This window comes from Camelina sativa, chromosome 20 (genome assembly GCF_030686135.1).
Source record: "Camelina sativa cultivar CO46 ecotype springtype chromosome 20, ASM3068613v1".
In the NCBI taxonomy this organism is placed as follows: domain Eukaryota; kingdom Viridiplantae; phylum Streptophyta; class Magnoliopsida; order Brassicales; family Brassicaceae; genus Camelina; species Camelina sativa.
In genome coordinates this window covers 31738163-31754915 of record NC_141899.1, presented here as the reverse complement: position 1 = coordinate 31754915, position 16753 = coordinate 31738163, and the positions used below count along the sequence as shown (strand labels likewise).

Below are 16753 nucleotides of genomic sequence, written 5' to 3'. Positions count from 1 at the left end.
AGAAACCCGTTCATACTTCTCAAGGATATCTAGCACCACTTCACATTGGCCCGATAAAAAAAAGGCTGTCATCCGCAAATAAAAGATGTGAAATGACGGGGCTAGTAGTCGAAACCTTTATTCCAGTAAGGAGTTTCAACCGTTCTGCTTTCCAAAAGTGTGCAATAAGTACCTCTGTGCAAAGAATAAAAAGATAAGGTGATAGTGGATCCCCCTGACGTAAACTTCGACAAGGGATAATAGATCCATATGCCTATCCATTAAGTAAAACCTTATATTGAATCGATGTAACGCAACACATAATCCAGGATATCCACCTCTCGCAAAACCCGAACTGCCTGAGCAAGTGTTCAACAAAGGACCACTCTACCGATCATAGGCCTTATTCATATCCATTTTTTATAGCCATGAACTTCCCCTTACAAGAGGGGTTGGTTCGTAACCCGTGAAACATCTCCTGAGCAATCAAAATATTATCTGAAATTAACCAACCCTCGACAAATGCCGATTGAGTCTCTGATACAAAAGATGGTAAAATAGTGCGAAGTCACTAGCATAAGACCTTAGATATAATTTTATAACCAACATTGCATAAACTAATGGGCCATCCTTGTTGGCTTGTCCACCTTTAGGATAAACAGATATTTGTTACTTAAGCCTCTTGTCAAACTCTCCATCTCGCAAAAATGAATTAACCAGAAGCACTAAATCTGGTTTAACCGTAGCCCATGCTTTCTGATATATTTCAGATCTCTTAAAATAAAAAAATTTCAATATTTTTTTTCTATTATAACATTACGTTTTTTTTTATTTTTATTTTTCTACATAACTAACTACTAGGATATATCCCGTGCTTAAAGCACGGTCAACATTTTTTAAAAAATTTATAATATAATAATAAAAATTATTGTTTTATTTTTTTAAAAATTATTTTGTTTGAGATAATATTTATTTTTAATTGCTATGTAAATCTATTAGTCTATTTGAATACTAATTATTTTAGAATATTATAGTATTTTATTTTTGACGTATTATAACAGTTTTATATTATTTTATTTGTTGTATTTGCATCATATTTTGTGAAATATAAAATACTAATTTTAATATTATAATTGTGAGTAAATAAAAATTATTAATATATCATCTATATAAATTTAGTTTTACCAACCCGCCAATGTTGAAATTAAAACACACATTTTCATACATTGAGTAATATATCTTCTTTTTAAAAAATTCAAATCACAATATATGCAGAAAATATGCATTTTATTAATTATAAGTATTATATGAAAGTTCTAAACAATTTGTAAATAAAATAAAATAAAATAAAGATGATAGGAGAATCATAATTTGAAATCTTAACAAAATCTTCAAATTTAGTTATTAAAAATAATTGTATTGTATACTTGGATATAAAATCTTAGTTTTTAAAATTCTGATTGGTTTATATATATTTTTTAAAAAATAGTTAGTAATTTTGTCCATAATTTATTAGAGAGAGAAAATATTTTTTTAGAGTTTTTTAGATTTTTTAATATTTGATATATGAGTGTTTTTTTATTTTTAATTTAATTATATTTATTTAAATTAGTTAATTAAGCTTAATTAATTTTTTCTAATGGCAATTGAATGTAATTTTTTATACATTTAAAGGTTAGTTTCATATTTGTATTTCTCAATTAATATAGTAGAATACATATATATTGTAATTGTATATATGTATGTATCGAGACCCATTTTTGGCGTAGAAAAAATGGTCATTTTGTTTGAGCAGAAGGTCAACAAATGATAAAATCAACGAATCGTATTCGTTGCCAAAGCGCAAAGGGCCCATAACCATATTCATGAAAGAGCTGTGCGACCAGAAGAAACAAATTACAGAGTTGGTTTCATCAAAATCGAAGGTTTTTTAACTGTTATTCTAACAGTGAAGGCACAAAATCATGGCGGACAGTGAGCAATTAGTCTACATCAGCTGCGCAGAAGAGATTCGCTACTCCTTCGTCAGCCACCTCTCCGAAGCTCTCCGTCGAAAAGGCATACACGATGTATTCGTCGACAGCTACGACGATCTGCTTTCCGACGAGTCTCAATCAAAGGTTGAGAGAGCTAGGGTTTCTGTGATGGTTTTACCCGGAGACCGAAGTACGGCATGCCTTGACAAACTCGTGAAGGTCCTCGAGTGCGAGAGGACCAACGACCAGGTGGTAGTTCCAGTGTTGTACGGCGTCAGAACATTAGAGACCGATTGGCATATCGCGTTAGATTCCAAGGGCTTCTCATCAATCCACCAGTCCAGGTCTTCCACGATTCTTAATTTTGCTATTCTTAATTAATCCAAAACTAATCTTTATATATGAGGGAAAAAAAAAGTGAATTAGCAGAGCAAATTATTGTTCACTAGTACCCACCTTGAGTAGTTGAAACTGCATTTCGTTTACTTAGAGCAAATACGGTGCAGGAAGGGATGTAGCGACTCACAACTTGTAAAAGATATTGTGAGAGATGTGTATGAGAAGCTTTTTTATACGGGACGGATTGGCATCTACTCAAAGCTGCTGGAGATAGAAACCATGGTTTGCAAACAATCCTTGGACATCCGCCGTGTTGGAATTTGGGGTATGCCTGGCATAGGCAAGACAACACTTGCTAAAGCAGTCTTTGATCAAATGTCCAGTGCCTTTGATGCTTCTTGTTTTATTGAAGACTATACCAAAGCTATTCAAGAGAAGGGTCTTTATCGCTTGCTGGAAGAACAATTTTTGGAAGAAAAGGCTGGTGCTAGCGGTGGTACCATTACGAAATTGAGCTTGATTAAAGAGAAATTAAACAATAAGAGAGTTCTTGTTGTTCTTGATGATGTGCGCAATGCTCTGGTTGTGGAGTCTTTTCTTAGAGGGTTTGACTGGTTTGGTCCCGAAAGCCTAATCATCATAACTTCCAGAGATAGAAAGGTGTTTCGCCTTTGTCGAGTCAATCAAATATATGAGGTTCCAGGTTTGAATGAGAAAGAGGCTCTTCAACTTTTCTCTTTCTGTGCATCTATGAATGATAGGGCAGAGCAGGGTCTCCACGAGGTGTCAATGAAAGTGATTGCATATGCTAAAGGACATCCTTTAGCTCTCAATATTTATGGCAAGGAGCTGAAGGGTATAAAAAGCCCTTCAGAATTGGAAACAGCATTCCTCGAACTCAAGGAACGTCCTCCAACTAAGTTTGTTGATGCAATCAAGAGTTGCTATGACTCACTCAATGACAGCGAAAAATACATTTTTTTGGATATAGCTTGTTTCTTTCAAGGAGAAAATGTCGACTACGTGATGCAACTGCTTGAGGGTTGTGGTTTCTTTCCACATGTTGGAATGGATGTTCTTGTCGACAAGTGTCTGGTGACTCTTTCAGAAAACCGAGTGTGTATGCATAACTTGATCCAAGATGTTGGCAGAGAAATAATAAAAAGAGAAACATTACAGATTGAGAGGCGCAGCAGACTGTGGGAACCTTGGTGCATCAAATTGTTATTAGAAGATAACAGACGAAAAGAAAATGGAGAACACAAAACAACTTTGGAATGTGCTCAGGTCTGTTATCTTTTGATACTTTTATATATAACATAATTTATAAGCCAACTTCCGAATGTAACCCCACTTTCCACATTCTTTCAGGGCACTGACGAGATCGAAGGCATGTTTCTAGACACATCAAACTTAAGTTTTGATGTCAATCCTGCTGCATTTGAGAATATGTTGAACCTTAGATTGCTCAAAATTTACTGTTCCAAACCTGAAATCCATCCTGTAATCAATTTCCATAGAGGCTCTCTACAGTTTTTTCCTAATGAGCTAAGACTCCTCCACTGGGAGAACTACCCTCTGCAACTTCTGCCTCAAAATTTTGATCCTAGGCACCTTGTGGAAATCAACATGCCATACAGCCAACTTAGGAAACTTTGGGGTGGAATCAAGGTAACCAAACTCAAATATGCATCTTTCGCCCTAATCTATAACTTTGATAGATTTTGTAAAAAAAGTTTTTGGTGTTTTCTATCAGAAGCTAGAGATGTTGAGGACGATCAGACTTTGTCATTCTCAGCAACTAGTTGATATTGACGACCTCTTAAAAGCTCCAAATCTTGAGGTGATTGATCTCCAAGGTTGTACAAAGCTGCATAGTTTCCCAGCCACAGGTCAACTGATGAATCTACGAGTTGTAAATCTCTCAGGTTGCACAGAAATCAAAAGTTTCCCAGAGATTCCCCCAAATATTGAGATACTGCATTTACGGGGGACCGGCATAACAGAATTACCACTTTGTGTTGTTAAGCCAAACTACAAAGATCTTTTGAGACTTCTAGCTGAAATCCCAGGTCTTTCAGGTGTCTCAAACCTTGCGGAAGCTGATGTCAAATCTTTAACAAGTCTGATGAAAGTGAGCACATCTAATCAAGATCTTGGTAAGCTTATTTGCATAGAGCTAAAAGATTGTTCTCGTTTGCGAAGTCTGCCAGACATGGTTAATTTAGAACTTCTCAGAGTTCTTGATCTTTCTGGTTGCTCAGAGCTTGAGACTATTCAGGGGTTCCCACGGAACCTGAAAGAGTTATATCTTGGTGGCACTGCAGTAAGAGAAGTGCCACAACTTCCTCAAAGTCTAGAACTCTTTAATGCACATGGTTGTGTCTCACTCAAATCAGTTAGTTTGGACTTTGAGAACATTCCTGTGCATTACACATTAAGTAACTGTTTTGATCTCTCTCCAGAAGTGGTCAACGATTTTTTAGTGAAAGCACTGGTTAATGCAAAACACTTACCAAGAGAGCGTCAGCAGGTAAATTTCATCCTTGTTTCGATACCTCTCCATATTTCCTCCCTCTTCTCTTTATATCAATGCCTGATACGTACAACCAGCCACGTCAATCTCATATCATATCTGACTAAATGTTTTTGGAACAACATCATATCTACTTATCGTGTATTATTGCAGCAGGAACTCAACAGAGCTCTGGCTTTCAGCTTCTGTGTGCCCTGTCACGCGAATCAAAATTCTACACTTGACCTGCAACTAGGATCTTCTGTAATGACGCGACTAGACCCTTCTTGGAGAAACATGCTTGTGGGCTTCGTTATGCTAGTGGAAGTTTCATTTTCAGAGGATTCCTTTGATACTACTGGTTTTGGCATTAGCTGCGTTTGCAGATGGAAAAACAAGGAAGGCCACTCTCATAAAATAGAAAGAAATTTTCATTATTGGGCTCCAGGAGAAGCTATTCCAAAACTTCAAAAGGATCATATGTTTGTGTTCTGTGATGTTAATATGCGTCCAAGTACTGATGAAGAAAACGACCCTGATATCTGGGCTGATTTAGTTGTTTTTGATTTTGTTCCTGTCAACAAACAGACAAAGCCTCTAGATGATATTTGCACAGTGAGAAGATGTGGAGTCCGTGTAATAACTTCTACAACTGGTGATACTATCTCTGAGAACATTTTACCAGATTTTTCCTCGAACACATTCGAGTCTTCTGGTAATGACGTTGAAGAAGAAGTGTTGAGAGTCACTTATGATGGTTTACAAGACAGAGAAAAAGCTTTATTTCTTTACATGGCGTTTTTGTTAAATGACGAGGATGTTGGTTTGGTGGCACCACTTATTGCTAGCATTGATTTGGATGTTAGCTCTGGGCTCAAGGTATTAGCCGATAAGTCTCTCATATGTGTATCTTCCAACGGACAAATAGTGGTGCATGGTTTGCTACGGAAAATGGGTAAAGAAATCCTCCATGGACAATCCATGATGCCAGGTAGCTCAAAGAAGACTGAGAGATTGCTCGAAAATCGTCAGAGTTCTGTGAGCATTGCAAGGAAAATCTTGATCACTGATTCAGAGAATTCCGGAAAAAGGACCAGGGATTCGTTTAATTACCTGCCAATAAGGTAAGTATCATATATATACTGTATATAGAATTCTATATAGGGCAAAACCATCAGGGATTTTTTCAGGTAACGTATATAATAGCGTCAATACTTATAAATACTTTTCTAAATACATTTTAATTAGAAAATCGCGTAATTAATATTCATAATTATTTATAATATTTAAAATTGAATAAAAAACATACCGAAAATATTCGATATTATGTACGCATAGCCACAAAGAACAATGCATAGAACATAACTAATAATACTTCTCACGAATGAAGGAAAAATAGATGCATTCTTGTAAGAATAAGATTGCATGGTTGTTGTCACCATTGATTTAAACTAATGTTTTCCGGCCCAAAATTGCATGCTTCCGGTTCTCCGAATCTATTGTTTTAGGGTAAACTATTTAACGGAAACATCTTAATCAGATACCTTCTATACTCTACACTAGATTAGAACCCGTGCTCTTGATTTTTTTTTTTTGTCAAACAATCAAATATAATCTTTATGACTACATTATTTTAAGCTATAACTGTCTTCTTATTATATTATAACTTATATTTACTTAGTTTTTAATTAAATTACCTAAAAAAGTAAGGTGTCAAAGACTCAAAAAAATGCATGAAAACTTAATTATGTGTCAAACTTGTAATGGACATAATGAAGTTGACATTGAGGGTTGCCACTATGAGCAACTCTAATTTTATGATATCAATATAAGAATCAGTTTGATCTTGGTGTTCCAAAATTATACTCTCTCTCTTTTACTTTCTTTTTGTCTTTGTTGTTAACAAAGCTCTAAAAATTTGAATCTCACAGAGAAAACGATGGAAGAGACAGAGAGAGAGAAGACAGCCATTTTGTCAAGAGAGGAAGACACAGAGAGACAGAGACAACAATGGCCGAAGCGAAGGAGGAGAAAAGAGAAATAAATAAAGAAGAAAAGAGCGTTAAGCTTTTCGTCGGACAAATTCCAAAACATATGTTGGAATCTCAACTCCTAACATTTTTTCAGGAGTTTGCAGTCGTAAACGAAGTCAAAATCATCAAGGAAAAGAGTACAGGCGTCTCGCGAGGTTCCTTTTTTCTTCCTCTTCACGCCTCTGTTTCCCTTTCTCATGCCTTTCTATTTTTGGATTTCAAAGCCCTAACTTGTTCTCCTCTATTTAGGATGTTGTTTTCTGCTATGTTCATCGAGACAAGAAGCAGATAAGTTGGTTAATTCTTGCCATAACAAAAAGACATTGCCTGGGGTAAGTCTTTATTTATTTGGACTGCAATGTGGACGTTCTTTTGGTTTCTGTTTGACTCAAGAACTAGCAAATTGTGATTTCTATACATGTTTCGCATGAAGCGTTTACTTTCTATTTAGGTGAACATCAATTTCCTTTGCCCGAATCAGCTTCGAATTTTTCAATTCGAGTGTCAGTTTCTCAAGACATTGTTTTAAAATCCTTCAAACTCAAGAAACTGCAATAGATGGTATAACTACTAGCAAAATGTTAGCTTGATCCTTGTTCTTATGAAAATATGAAACATCTTGGCAAAAATGCAACATTAAGAATGAAGTCTGTGTGTTTCTTTTTACCATCTTGAACAATGTTTGTGACAAAAAAAAAAAACAAAGAACAAATTTTGTTTTTTTTCGATTTTTCTTTTCCGGCCTTTTGTCAAAAACCTTTGCATGCTTATCAAGCTTAGATCCTTGTCGGTCTCTAACTTATGTTTTATGTTCCCTCAGGCATCTAATCCAGTGCAAGTAAAGTATGCAGATGGTGAACTGGAAAGGCTAGGTAACACATTCGTACTTGCTTCGATATGTGATTTTGTGCTTTATTGTAACCTCTCTCATTGTTGTATCATCATCTATTGATGGATATATTCCGCAATCCAGAACATAAGCTTTTTGTCGGTATGCTTCCAAAGAATGTCTCTGAAGCTGAAGTTCAATCATTATTCTCCAAGTATGGGACCATAAAGGATTTACAGATTCTAGGAGGTTCTCAACTAACAAGCAGAGGTATCCATATGTTGGTGCAGTCTTTTCCGCAAGTGTGATCTTTGGTATCCATTTCGCTTTACCAAGTTACCTTTTCCGTTTCTGTTAGGTTGTGCTTTTCTCAAGTACGAGACAAAAGAACAAGCTGATGCTGCTATTGAAGCCGTCAATGGAAAACATATAATGGAGGTGATTGCTTTTGCTAATTTGAAAATTTATTTTTCCTAAAAAATGATACATTTTTCTGGGGTTTTTACAGGGGACTGTTCCTTTAGTTGTCAGATGGGCCGACACAGAAAAAGAGAAACACACAAGAAAACTTCAAAAGGCTAATGCTGATCGAACAAATGCGTCATTGTTTGGAGCATTTCCCATGTTTACTCATGTAAGCAAGCCTAATCAATATATATAAGATTTGCTTCATCAGCCTTTATATTCAAAAAAAATTCTCCTTCTGCAAATTTTAGGAGGCTATTGAAAGTTATGGTCACATGCTACCACCAATTCAGAACCAACGTGCATTTCCCAATATGTTTGTACAACCAAACCAAGTTAATAACAACGAGTTGCAAGGAACATTGCTTGACTCTGTGCCAACTCTTTTTGCCCATAGAGACTCTTATGTGTCTCCTGCAAATTATGTGGGGCCTTTTTATCCCATACGCTCTCTAAGTAGCTATCCTGGATACATATCACCTGACATTGACAACACTTGCGTATCCGAGGGTTAGTGTTAAAACCTAATTATCTTTCTTCTCCCATTCCTAAAGATTTGAAACATTATTTTGGTTCTTCAGGGCCAGAAGGTGCGAATCTGTTTATCTATAACATACCTCTGGAATTTGGGGATCAAGAACTTGCGTCTATATTTCAACCTATCGGTGTTGTTCTGAGCGCAAAGGTTTTTGTAGACAAAGCCACTGGTCTAAGCAAATGTTTCGGTTAGCTCTCCTTTGTCTGGTTTTTGTTCTTCAAGACTGGTTCATTGTAAAGCTAGAAAAAAGTATGCATAATTTTCTCATGTTGCTGTTGGTTGCAGGTTCTGTTCGTTATGACTCACAAGCAGCCGCGCAAAACGCTGTGAACACGATGAATGGTCGCTATGTAGGTGGTAAGAAATTGAGAGTCCAGCTTCAGAGAGACAATGATAAGCCTCATCAGGTCTACATAAGGAGGAAGAATAGAGAAGGAGGAGCACGTGTGAGCTGAGAAGAGAACACGTGCGAGTAAATGAAGTCTTTTGTATATAAACTTGTAAAAACAGAGTGAGTCATTATGTTGTTTGTTGTTGAAGAGTCTTATGCGACTTTGGGAATTCGGTTATGTCTAGCTGCCTCTAAAGATCGATTCCGTTATCAATTGTAACAGTTCATTCAGATAATAAAAAGAGGAGGTTTTTTCTTATCAATTGGTGCGTAGTGATCTCGGATTGAATCTAACGCAACGGTGAAGAGTTAGGGTTCGCAAATTGGGGATTTTTATCAATTCATCGAAGAAGACGATCGCGACGATGGTGATGGTGATGGAGATAGGATTATCGCCGGTGCGCGAGTTATCAGAAGCGGAACAACACGAAGAATCGTCGGCGGATGTTTACGATCAGTTAGGCGAAATGAAGAAACAAGAAACCAAGCTGGAGACCAAGATTGATGCATTGGGATCTCAGATGGGGACGAAGATAGAGACTTTTAGCAACGAGATGTGTTCGCATGATCAGAAATTGGAAGATTTGACTAGAAAATTGGATATGGTGCTTAGTTCTTTGCCATTGGAAGATTTGACTAGAGACTTTTAGCAACGAGACTTTGCCAGGAATTGCAACGACTCGCGAAGTTGGGTGTTCGAGTCAAACGATTCCATCACAAACCCTGGATCGTCACAATCAGGTGCGTTTCTTGAACTCGGAACCTTGCCATAGTAACATTAGGCCAGGGCTTAGAGAAAACTTGATCAAGAACGTGGAGATGCCAATTTTTGATGGAGCTGGAGTCTACGGTTAGATGGCTCGAGTAAAGCAATTTTTTCGTATTGGAGGATACAACGATGAGGAAAAGCTTGCATTGGTTTCAGTTAGCTTGAGTGGTGAAGCTCTAAGTCGGTATAACTGGGTAGTGAATACACAATAGTTTGGTAGTTGGGTGCAATTTAAGTCAAGTTTGATTGTGAGATTTGGGAATTTGAAGATCAGAGGTCCAAGTCAGAGTTTGTTCTGTATCAAACAAACAGGATCAGTGGCTGAATACATACAAAGATTTGAAGATCTTTCTTCTCAAGTAAACGGTCTTGATGAACAGAAGCTGGAAGGGATTTTCCTAAACGGGTTAACACAAGAGATGCAGGAGTTAGTACATATGCAGAAACCGAATAATTTGGATGAGATGGTAGCAGAGGCTAGGGCTATGGAGTCTAGTATCATGAGGAGAGTGGTTAAAAAATAACTAATGCTAGCCAACAAGGAAAATTCTGGCTCTGACCTCAAAAGTAATACCCCTTATAACTCGAATACTTGGAAGATGAAGACGGTGGTTACAGAACCGGTAGTCAATAATGAAGGGTTGAGCAAAGGCCAAGAAGGCATACCACAAATGCAGAATTAGATGAGAAGAGAAGAAAAGGGATTTGTTTTAAATGTGATGCTCCTTGGTCCAGAGATCACAAATGTCCCAATAAGGAGTTGCGAGTGTTGACTGTATTCAACAGTTTTGAGGTGGAAGTGTTGGAAGAGAGTTATGAAGTGGTGGATACAGAACCAATGGGAGAATGTATGGCTCTATCATTTGCTTCGTTTCAAGGAATCTCGGGACCCTCTACAACCAAAGTAAGAGGTTCGGTGGGGAAGAAAGCAGTGATCATTATGTTGGATAGTGGGGCAAGTCATAATTTCATATCCCCTGCTGCGGTGAAGAAGCTGAAGCTCAAATGCAGAGATGATCCAAACCTAAATGTCAAGTTGGGAACGGGTATATTAGTAAATGGACTGGGGGTTTGTGAGAAGGTCACTTTTTCTGCTCAGAACCTGGAGTTCACAACCGATTTTATCGTACTGGAACTGGGGCAGATCGATGTGATTTTAGGAGTATATTGGTTAAGGACCCTTGGTGATTGTAGGGTGAACTGGGAAAAGAATGAGATGTCATTCATTCATAAAGGCGAGATGGTGTCATTAAGAGGAGAACCAGATTTGTTGATCAACAAAATGTCTTCGAAATCATTGACAAGCGGTTATGAAGTCAAGTCTAAAGGAGTTGCCTTGGAACTGTAAAACCAACAAGCAAATCCAGGAGTTGTAGAAAGGTTGGATGATAGTATTCAAGCAGTACTATCTGAGTTTGAGAAGGTGTTTGAAGTTCCCACATCTCTACCACCGATAAGAGGGAGAGAACATTCCATCTATCTTGTCAATGGAACGACAACCGTGAGTGTTCGTCCGTATCGATACCCCCATGCTCAAAAGGAAGTGATGGAGCGAATGGTTAAAGAAATGTTAGAGTCAGGGATCATAAGGCCAAGCCAAAGTCCCTTCTCTAGCCTAGTCTTGCTCATTAAGAAGAAAGATAACAGTTGGCGTTTTTTGTGTGGATTACAGGACATTGAAAAGAGCGACAGTCCCTGACAAGTTTCCAATACCTATGATTGACCAACTCTTAGATGAGCTGAATGGATCGATTTTATTTTCGAAGTTGGACTTACGAGCGGGTTACCATCAAATAAGGATGAGGGAAGAAGACATACAGAAAACAGCATTCAAAACGCACTATGGGCATTATGAGTTCCTTGTAATGCCATTTGGTCTCACAAATGCACCAGCGACATTCCAGACACTGATGAACGAAATATTCAGACCATTCCTCTGAAAATTCATTTTGGTGTTCTTTGATGACATTCTAGTATACATCTCTACACTGCAACAACATGTTGAGCACTTGAAGATAGTCATGAGGATATTAGAGGAGAATCAACTGTTTGCCATCAAAAATAAGTGTATGTTTGGACAGAAACAGGTGGATTACCTTGGGCATATCATCTCTCACCAAGGGGTTTCAACGGATCCAGAAAAGACAAAAGCAATGGTTAAATGGACAACCCCAAAGTTAGTGAAAGAACTGAGGGGACTTTTGGGTTTGACAGGGTATTATCGAAGATTTATCAAAGGGTACGGTGTAGTGGCGAGACCATTGACAGAATTGTTGAAGAAGGATAGCTTTGAATGGTCGACAGAAGCTCAAGCAGCTTTCGACAAGTTAAAAAAGGCAATGTCAACTGCACATGTCTTAGCATTACCTGACTTTGAGGAGACTTTCACACTGAAAGCTGATGCTTCTGGTTTTGGCTTGGGTGCACTACTAATGCAGAACAAAAGACCGATCGCATATTTCAGTCACGGACTGACTGCGAAGGAACAACTGAAACCAGTCTATGAAAGAGAATTGATGGCAATCGTTTTGTCGATTCAAAAGTGGAAACATTACCTATTTGGAAGACATTTTATAGTGCACATAGATCAGAAGAGTCTGAAATTCCTTTTGGATCAGCGAGAGGTCACTATGGATTATCAAAGGTGGTTAATCAAACTGTTGAACTATGACTTCGATATTGTGTACAAGCCTGGAGTAGAGAATACGGCAACTGATGGCTTATCAAGGATGTCACCAAACGAAGGTGTTTTGCTTTCACATTCACTGATGGCCATTACAGTACCTTTGGTATTGCAGCTCCAAGACATATATGATGAAGTGGATAACGATGCAGAATTACAGAGAGAAGTACAAAACTGTCTAGCCAAGCAGTCCAATCACTCGAAGTTTGTAGTAAGGAATGAGAGATTATGGTACAAGAACCGGCTGGTGATACCAAAAAAGTCCAAATTCATACCTTTGATTTTAACCGAGTATCATGATGGGTTGCTAGGAGGACATTCGGGTGTGTTAAAAACAATCAGGAGAATTCAACAATCGTTCCATTGGGAAGGCTTACAAGGTGATGTTCAGAAGTATGTGTCAGAGTGTGATATTTGTCAGAGACACAAGTATTCTACTTTAGCTCCAGCTGGCCTACTTCAACCCTTACCGCTACCACATCAAGTTTGGGAGGATATTTCAATGGATTTTGTGGAAGGTCTTCCTAAATCGCAGGGTAAGAATGTCATCTTGGTGGTTGTTGATAGATTGAGCAAATTGGATTTGAAGCATCCCTATTCAGCATCGGACGTAGCTGGATTGTTCACCAAGGAAGTAGTGAGACTTCATGGTCACCCAGCTTCAATAGTGTCAGATAGGGGAATACTTTTCTGAGTGCTTTCTGGAAGGACTGTTTCAGGTTGTCAGGAACGAAACTGAAGTACAGCACAGCCTTTCACCCTCAAACGGATGGGCAAACAGAATTGTTGAACAGATGTTTGGAGACGTATCTTAGGTGTTTCATATCGTCCCATCCTAAGACATGGTACCAATACTTATCGTGGGCAGAACTTTGGTATAACTCGACTTATCACACGTCGTTAAAAGCCACGCCTTTTAAGGTCTTGTATGGTCGTGATCCTCCGGCCGTATTGCGTTTTGAAGGGCAATCTACTAAGGTTCCAGAGTTGGAAACTTTGATGAAAGAACAAGATTTAACGCTTTCTCAGATAAAGGAGCACTTGGTACACGCACAACAACTGATGAAAAACAATGCAGACAAACATCGAAGAGATATTGAGTATAATGTGGGTGATTGGGTATTTTTGAAGTTAAGGCCATATAGACAGCAATCAGTGGCCAAACGAGCTTGTCAGAAATTGGCAGCTAAGTAATATGGTCTGTTTGAAGTAATGGAGAGGGTTGGTAGAGCCGCTTATCGGTTGCAATTACCGCAAGGTTCGAAAATCCACCCAATGTTTCATGTATCGCAGATTAAACGAGTGTTGGGCGACCACCAACTGGTTATACCTTTACCGGAGCTATTCAATGAGAGTGACGAATTGGTCATTGAGCCAGAATCGGTTTTGGATACTCGATACAATGCTAGTGGAGTGTTAGAAGCCTTGGTCCATTGGAGAGGTCTACCTGACCATGATAATACTTGGGAAGTTGTCAAGGAGTTACAACAGCAATATCCAGCATTAGCGCTTGAGGACAAGCTGCATTTCGAAGAGGGGGGGGGGGTATTGATAAGCCTCATCAGGTCTACATAAGGAGGAAGAATAGAGAAGGAGGAGCACGTGTGAGCTGAGAAGAGAACATGTGCGAGTAAATGAAGTATTTTGTATATAAACTTGTAAAAACAGAGTGAGTCGTTATGTTGTTTGTTGTTGAACAGAGTCTTATGCGACTTTGGGAATTCGGTTATGTCTAGCTGCGTCTAGAGATCGATTTCGTTATCAATTGTAACAGCTCATTCAGATAATAAAAAGAGGAGGCTTTTTCTTATCAGACAACAACAATGGCCAACAGAATAGTAATACTTCCGGTGCTTTTAAACCCGGACAGGATAAGCCGGTCGGAGCTGTTAAACTGGGAACCAGATTATATATTGGTTCGAGTTATTCAGAAAAACCGGACTGTTAAAAACTCGGAAATAACCGCCAAAAACCCGGAAGAGAAGAGTTGTTTACCAAGTGGATCCAATCGGCCAGTCTGGTAAACAAGTAGCTGCGTCTAATGATCCATGGGCTTGGCGGAAGTACGGTAAAAAACTTGTCCAAGGTGCATTTTGAGTTAGATAAGGGAGTACAAATTAAACTAAAAACCAAAACCGGAACGAACTAACATAATATACTAGAAATGGACCCGTGCGATACACAAGGTTGTTTAGTTTCTTATTAATATATCTTATTATATAAAGCATAGTTCTCAAAGTTAGTAACTCACTAGATCGTGACACGTTTTAGTTTTAACGATCACATATCAAAGTTAAAAATTCACCCGATCTTGACATGTGTCAGTTTTAAGGATTAAATATCTTAGTTAGTAACTCATCAGATAGTGACATGTGTCAATTTTAACGATCAGAAATCATATATCAAAGTTAGTAACTCATCAGATCATCGTGACACATGTCAATTTTAACGATTAGAAATCATAGTTTTCAAGCATGGTAAAACAATATATAAGATAATTTTAATTTTATTATATTAAAAAACCTTTGTTAATCCTAAAAGGAAAAAGATTGTAAAGACACCCCTCTATATAAGCAAAGAGATGATGACATATTTTTCACCAAACAAAATAATTTCGACTAGCTTTGTTTTTCTTGGTAAAATTTTCTTCTTTGTTTTTTATTAACCTTTTGTTTGACACATCATTGTTCTTGAACAAGTCTCGAAGGCAATTTGTTTGTTGTCTAATCGAAACAACTATATAAAAATATTTATAGATATTACCACGTGTTTTCGTCGTCGTTTCTTTGAAATTTGTTTCGTTTCTCAATTTCATAATGCATACTACGCCAATCTTTGACTTTGAAGTGTTAACAGAGTTTCTTATGCATAATAACTAAGGTTTTTGGGATTAACAAATTTCTCACGGTGTTATTATTATTTCTATTAATTTGCAGGACATGTAACATTAAAAAAAATGAACACACAAATAGAAGATAACAACAGAGATTATATAACAGTAGATCAACTAAACAGAAAGCGTTTTTATTGTCGAACGATAGTACATCTTACAAGAAAGTGGGAAGCAAGAAATTTTTTAAAAAAACAATAAGCTCATTGGAATAAATTTTCTCATAAAATAGAAAATGGATTAAAGAAAATATACAGAAAATTATTAATTCTAAAGAATGTAAATACTCACTTCTATATAAACAATCATCTCATATTATTCATCTAACAAAATAATTTATTCAAAAATATTACTTTCAACTTTGTTTATTGGTCAAACTTTTTCAATGGGAAGACAAATTTTCCTTATTTTTTAAACCAAAATATACTCCTACTTTCTACTTTTTCAGTTTGGAATAGGTAAGATTAATATGTTGACCCAAAAAAATGAAATATTAATATATGCATTGTAGTAGTTTAAGATTGTTTTATTTAATTTATATTTTCATATTTGAATTATTTGAGATTCATATATTACCGTGCTTATAATTTTTTTTATTTCATCAATTATGTCAAATTAATTTTCTTCTAATTTCTCAACCTTGATTGGTTGGTTATAGATATTTTTTTGTGCAAACATAATTGTTACCATTCGTTCAATCTCAAAAGGAGATAAAGAGGAGAAGGTCATCAACCTAATAGTTGGATAAAATAGGCAAATCAAACACAAGCCTACAACAAACATAAATAGATTGGAAAAACATAAATCGTTGTTGATAGATCCATAGGAGCTTGAAGACATAGGCTACATCATGGTTTGTCAAAGAAACTTGCATGAATACATTAAGAAATTTAACATTAGTTACTATCAAAAGGATTTGTGACACTGGAAAAGAGACTTTAGTTTTATTGGCTGTTGTAGCAAGCCACTTTGAGATAGCTTAAAGACGTGAACATGTTCTCTCTACATAGGAGGAGGGCAGAGCCGAGATTCTTTCTATGGTGGAGAAGGTTGGACGCGAGGTAATTTCCCCAAGGGAGGAAGGCGGGGGAGGTTGGACACAAGGTTATCTCTCCAAGGGAGGAAGGCGGAGCGAAGGTTCTCTCCATGGTGGAGGAGGTTGGACGCAAGGTTCTTCCATAAGGAAGGAGGCCAGAACCAAGGTTCTCTATGGTTAGACATACATTAATTGTGATGTAATTTATTTTTTATTCAAAATATTTTTTGATCCAACAATTTTGGTGATTAAAGAACCTATACAAAAGTGAAAGCAGAAAAACATATAATAGTTGGTTTAATTTGTTCAT

General features: G+C 37.2%; 2 protein-coding genes across 4 annotated transcripts; both read left to right on the top strand.

Moving 5' to 3' along the window:
- The first annotated feature begins 1739 nt into the window (after window positions 1–1739).
- LOC147919710 (disease resistance protein RRS1B-like) lies at window positions 1740–5937 on the top strand. Its single transcript, XM_087504067.1, has 5 exons — window positions 1740–2299; window positions 2462–3581; window positions 3666–3965; window positions 4051–4827; window positions 4984–5937. The coding sequence occupies exons 1-5, from the start codon at window positions 1944–1946 to the stop codon at window positions 5935–5937; spliced, it is 3507 nt and encodes a 1168-aa protein (XP_087360193.1). The 5' UTR covers window positions 1740–1943.
- An 806-nt stretch (window positions 5938–6743) lies between these two features.
- LOC104771700 (RNA-binding protein BRN1-like) lies at window positions 6744–9324 on the top strand. 3 transcript variants are annotated; one of them, XM_010496266.3, is made up of 9 exons: window positions 6744–6997; window positions 7092–7174; window positions 7663–7714; window positions 7816–7941; window positions 8030–8109; window positions 8180–8305; window positions 8388–8646; window positions 8718–8861; window positions 8960–9324. In XM_010496266.3, exons 1-9 carry the CDS (start codon window positions 6820–6822, stop codon window positions 9127–9129), a joined length of 1218 nt encoding a protein of 405 aa, XP_010494568.2. In that variant the 5' UTR covers window positions 6744–6819; the 3' UTR covers window positions 9130–9324. The 3 variants fall into 3 exon arrangements, with proteins under 3 accessions (XP_010494568.2, XP_087362322.1, XP_087362321.1); XM_087506196.1 differs by lacking the exon at window positions 8388–8646; XM_087506195.1 differs by lacking the exons at window positions 6744–6997; window positions 7092–7174 and adding an exon at window positions 7293–7403.
- Window positions 9325–16753: the final 7429 nt, after the last annotated feature.

What these genes read in the sequence shown, in the direction of transcription:
- LOC147919710 (XM_087504067.1), top strand. Translation starts at nt 1,944, where the DNA reads ATGGCGGACAGTGAGCAATTAGTCTACATCAGCTGCGCAGAAGAGATT. An exon ending in TCATCAATCCACCAGTCCAG is followed by an intron (nt 2,300 to 2,461) that starts GTCTTCCACGAT and finishes AATACGGTGCAG; the next exon opens with GAAGGGATGTAGCGACTCAC. An exon ending in AACTTTGGGGTGGAATCAAG is followed by an intron (nt 3,966 to 4,050) that starts GTAACCAAACTC and finishes GTTTTCTATCAG; the next exon opens with AAGCTAGAGATGTTGAGGAC.
- LOC104771700 (XM_010496266.3), top strand. Translation starts at nt 6,820, where the DNA reads ATGGCCGAAGCGAAGGAGGAGAAAAGAGAAATAAATAAAGAAGAAAAG. An exon ending in GAGTACAGGCGTCTCGCGAG is followed by an intron (nt 6,998 to 7,091) that starts GTTCCTTTTTTC and finishes TCCTCTATTTAG; the next exon opens with GATGTTGTTTTCTGCTATGT. An exon ending in TGGTCTAAGCAAATGTTTCG is followed by an intron (nt 8,862 to 8,959) that starts GTTAGCTCTCCT and finishes TGTTGGTTGCAG; the next exon opens with GTTCTGTTCGTTATGACTCA.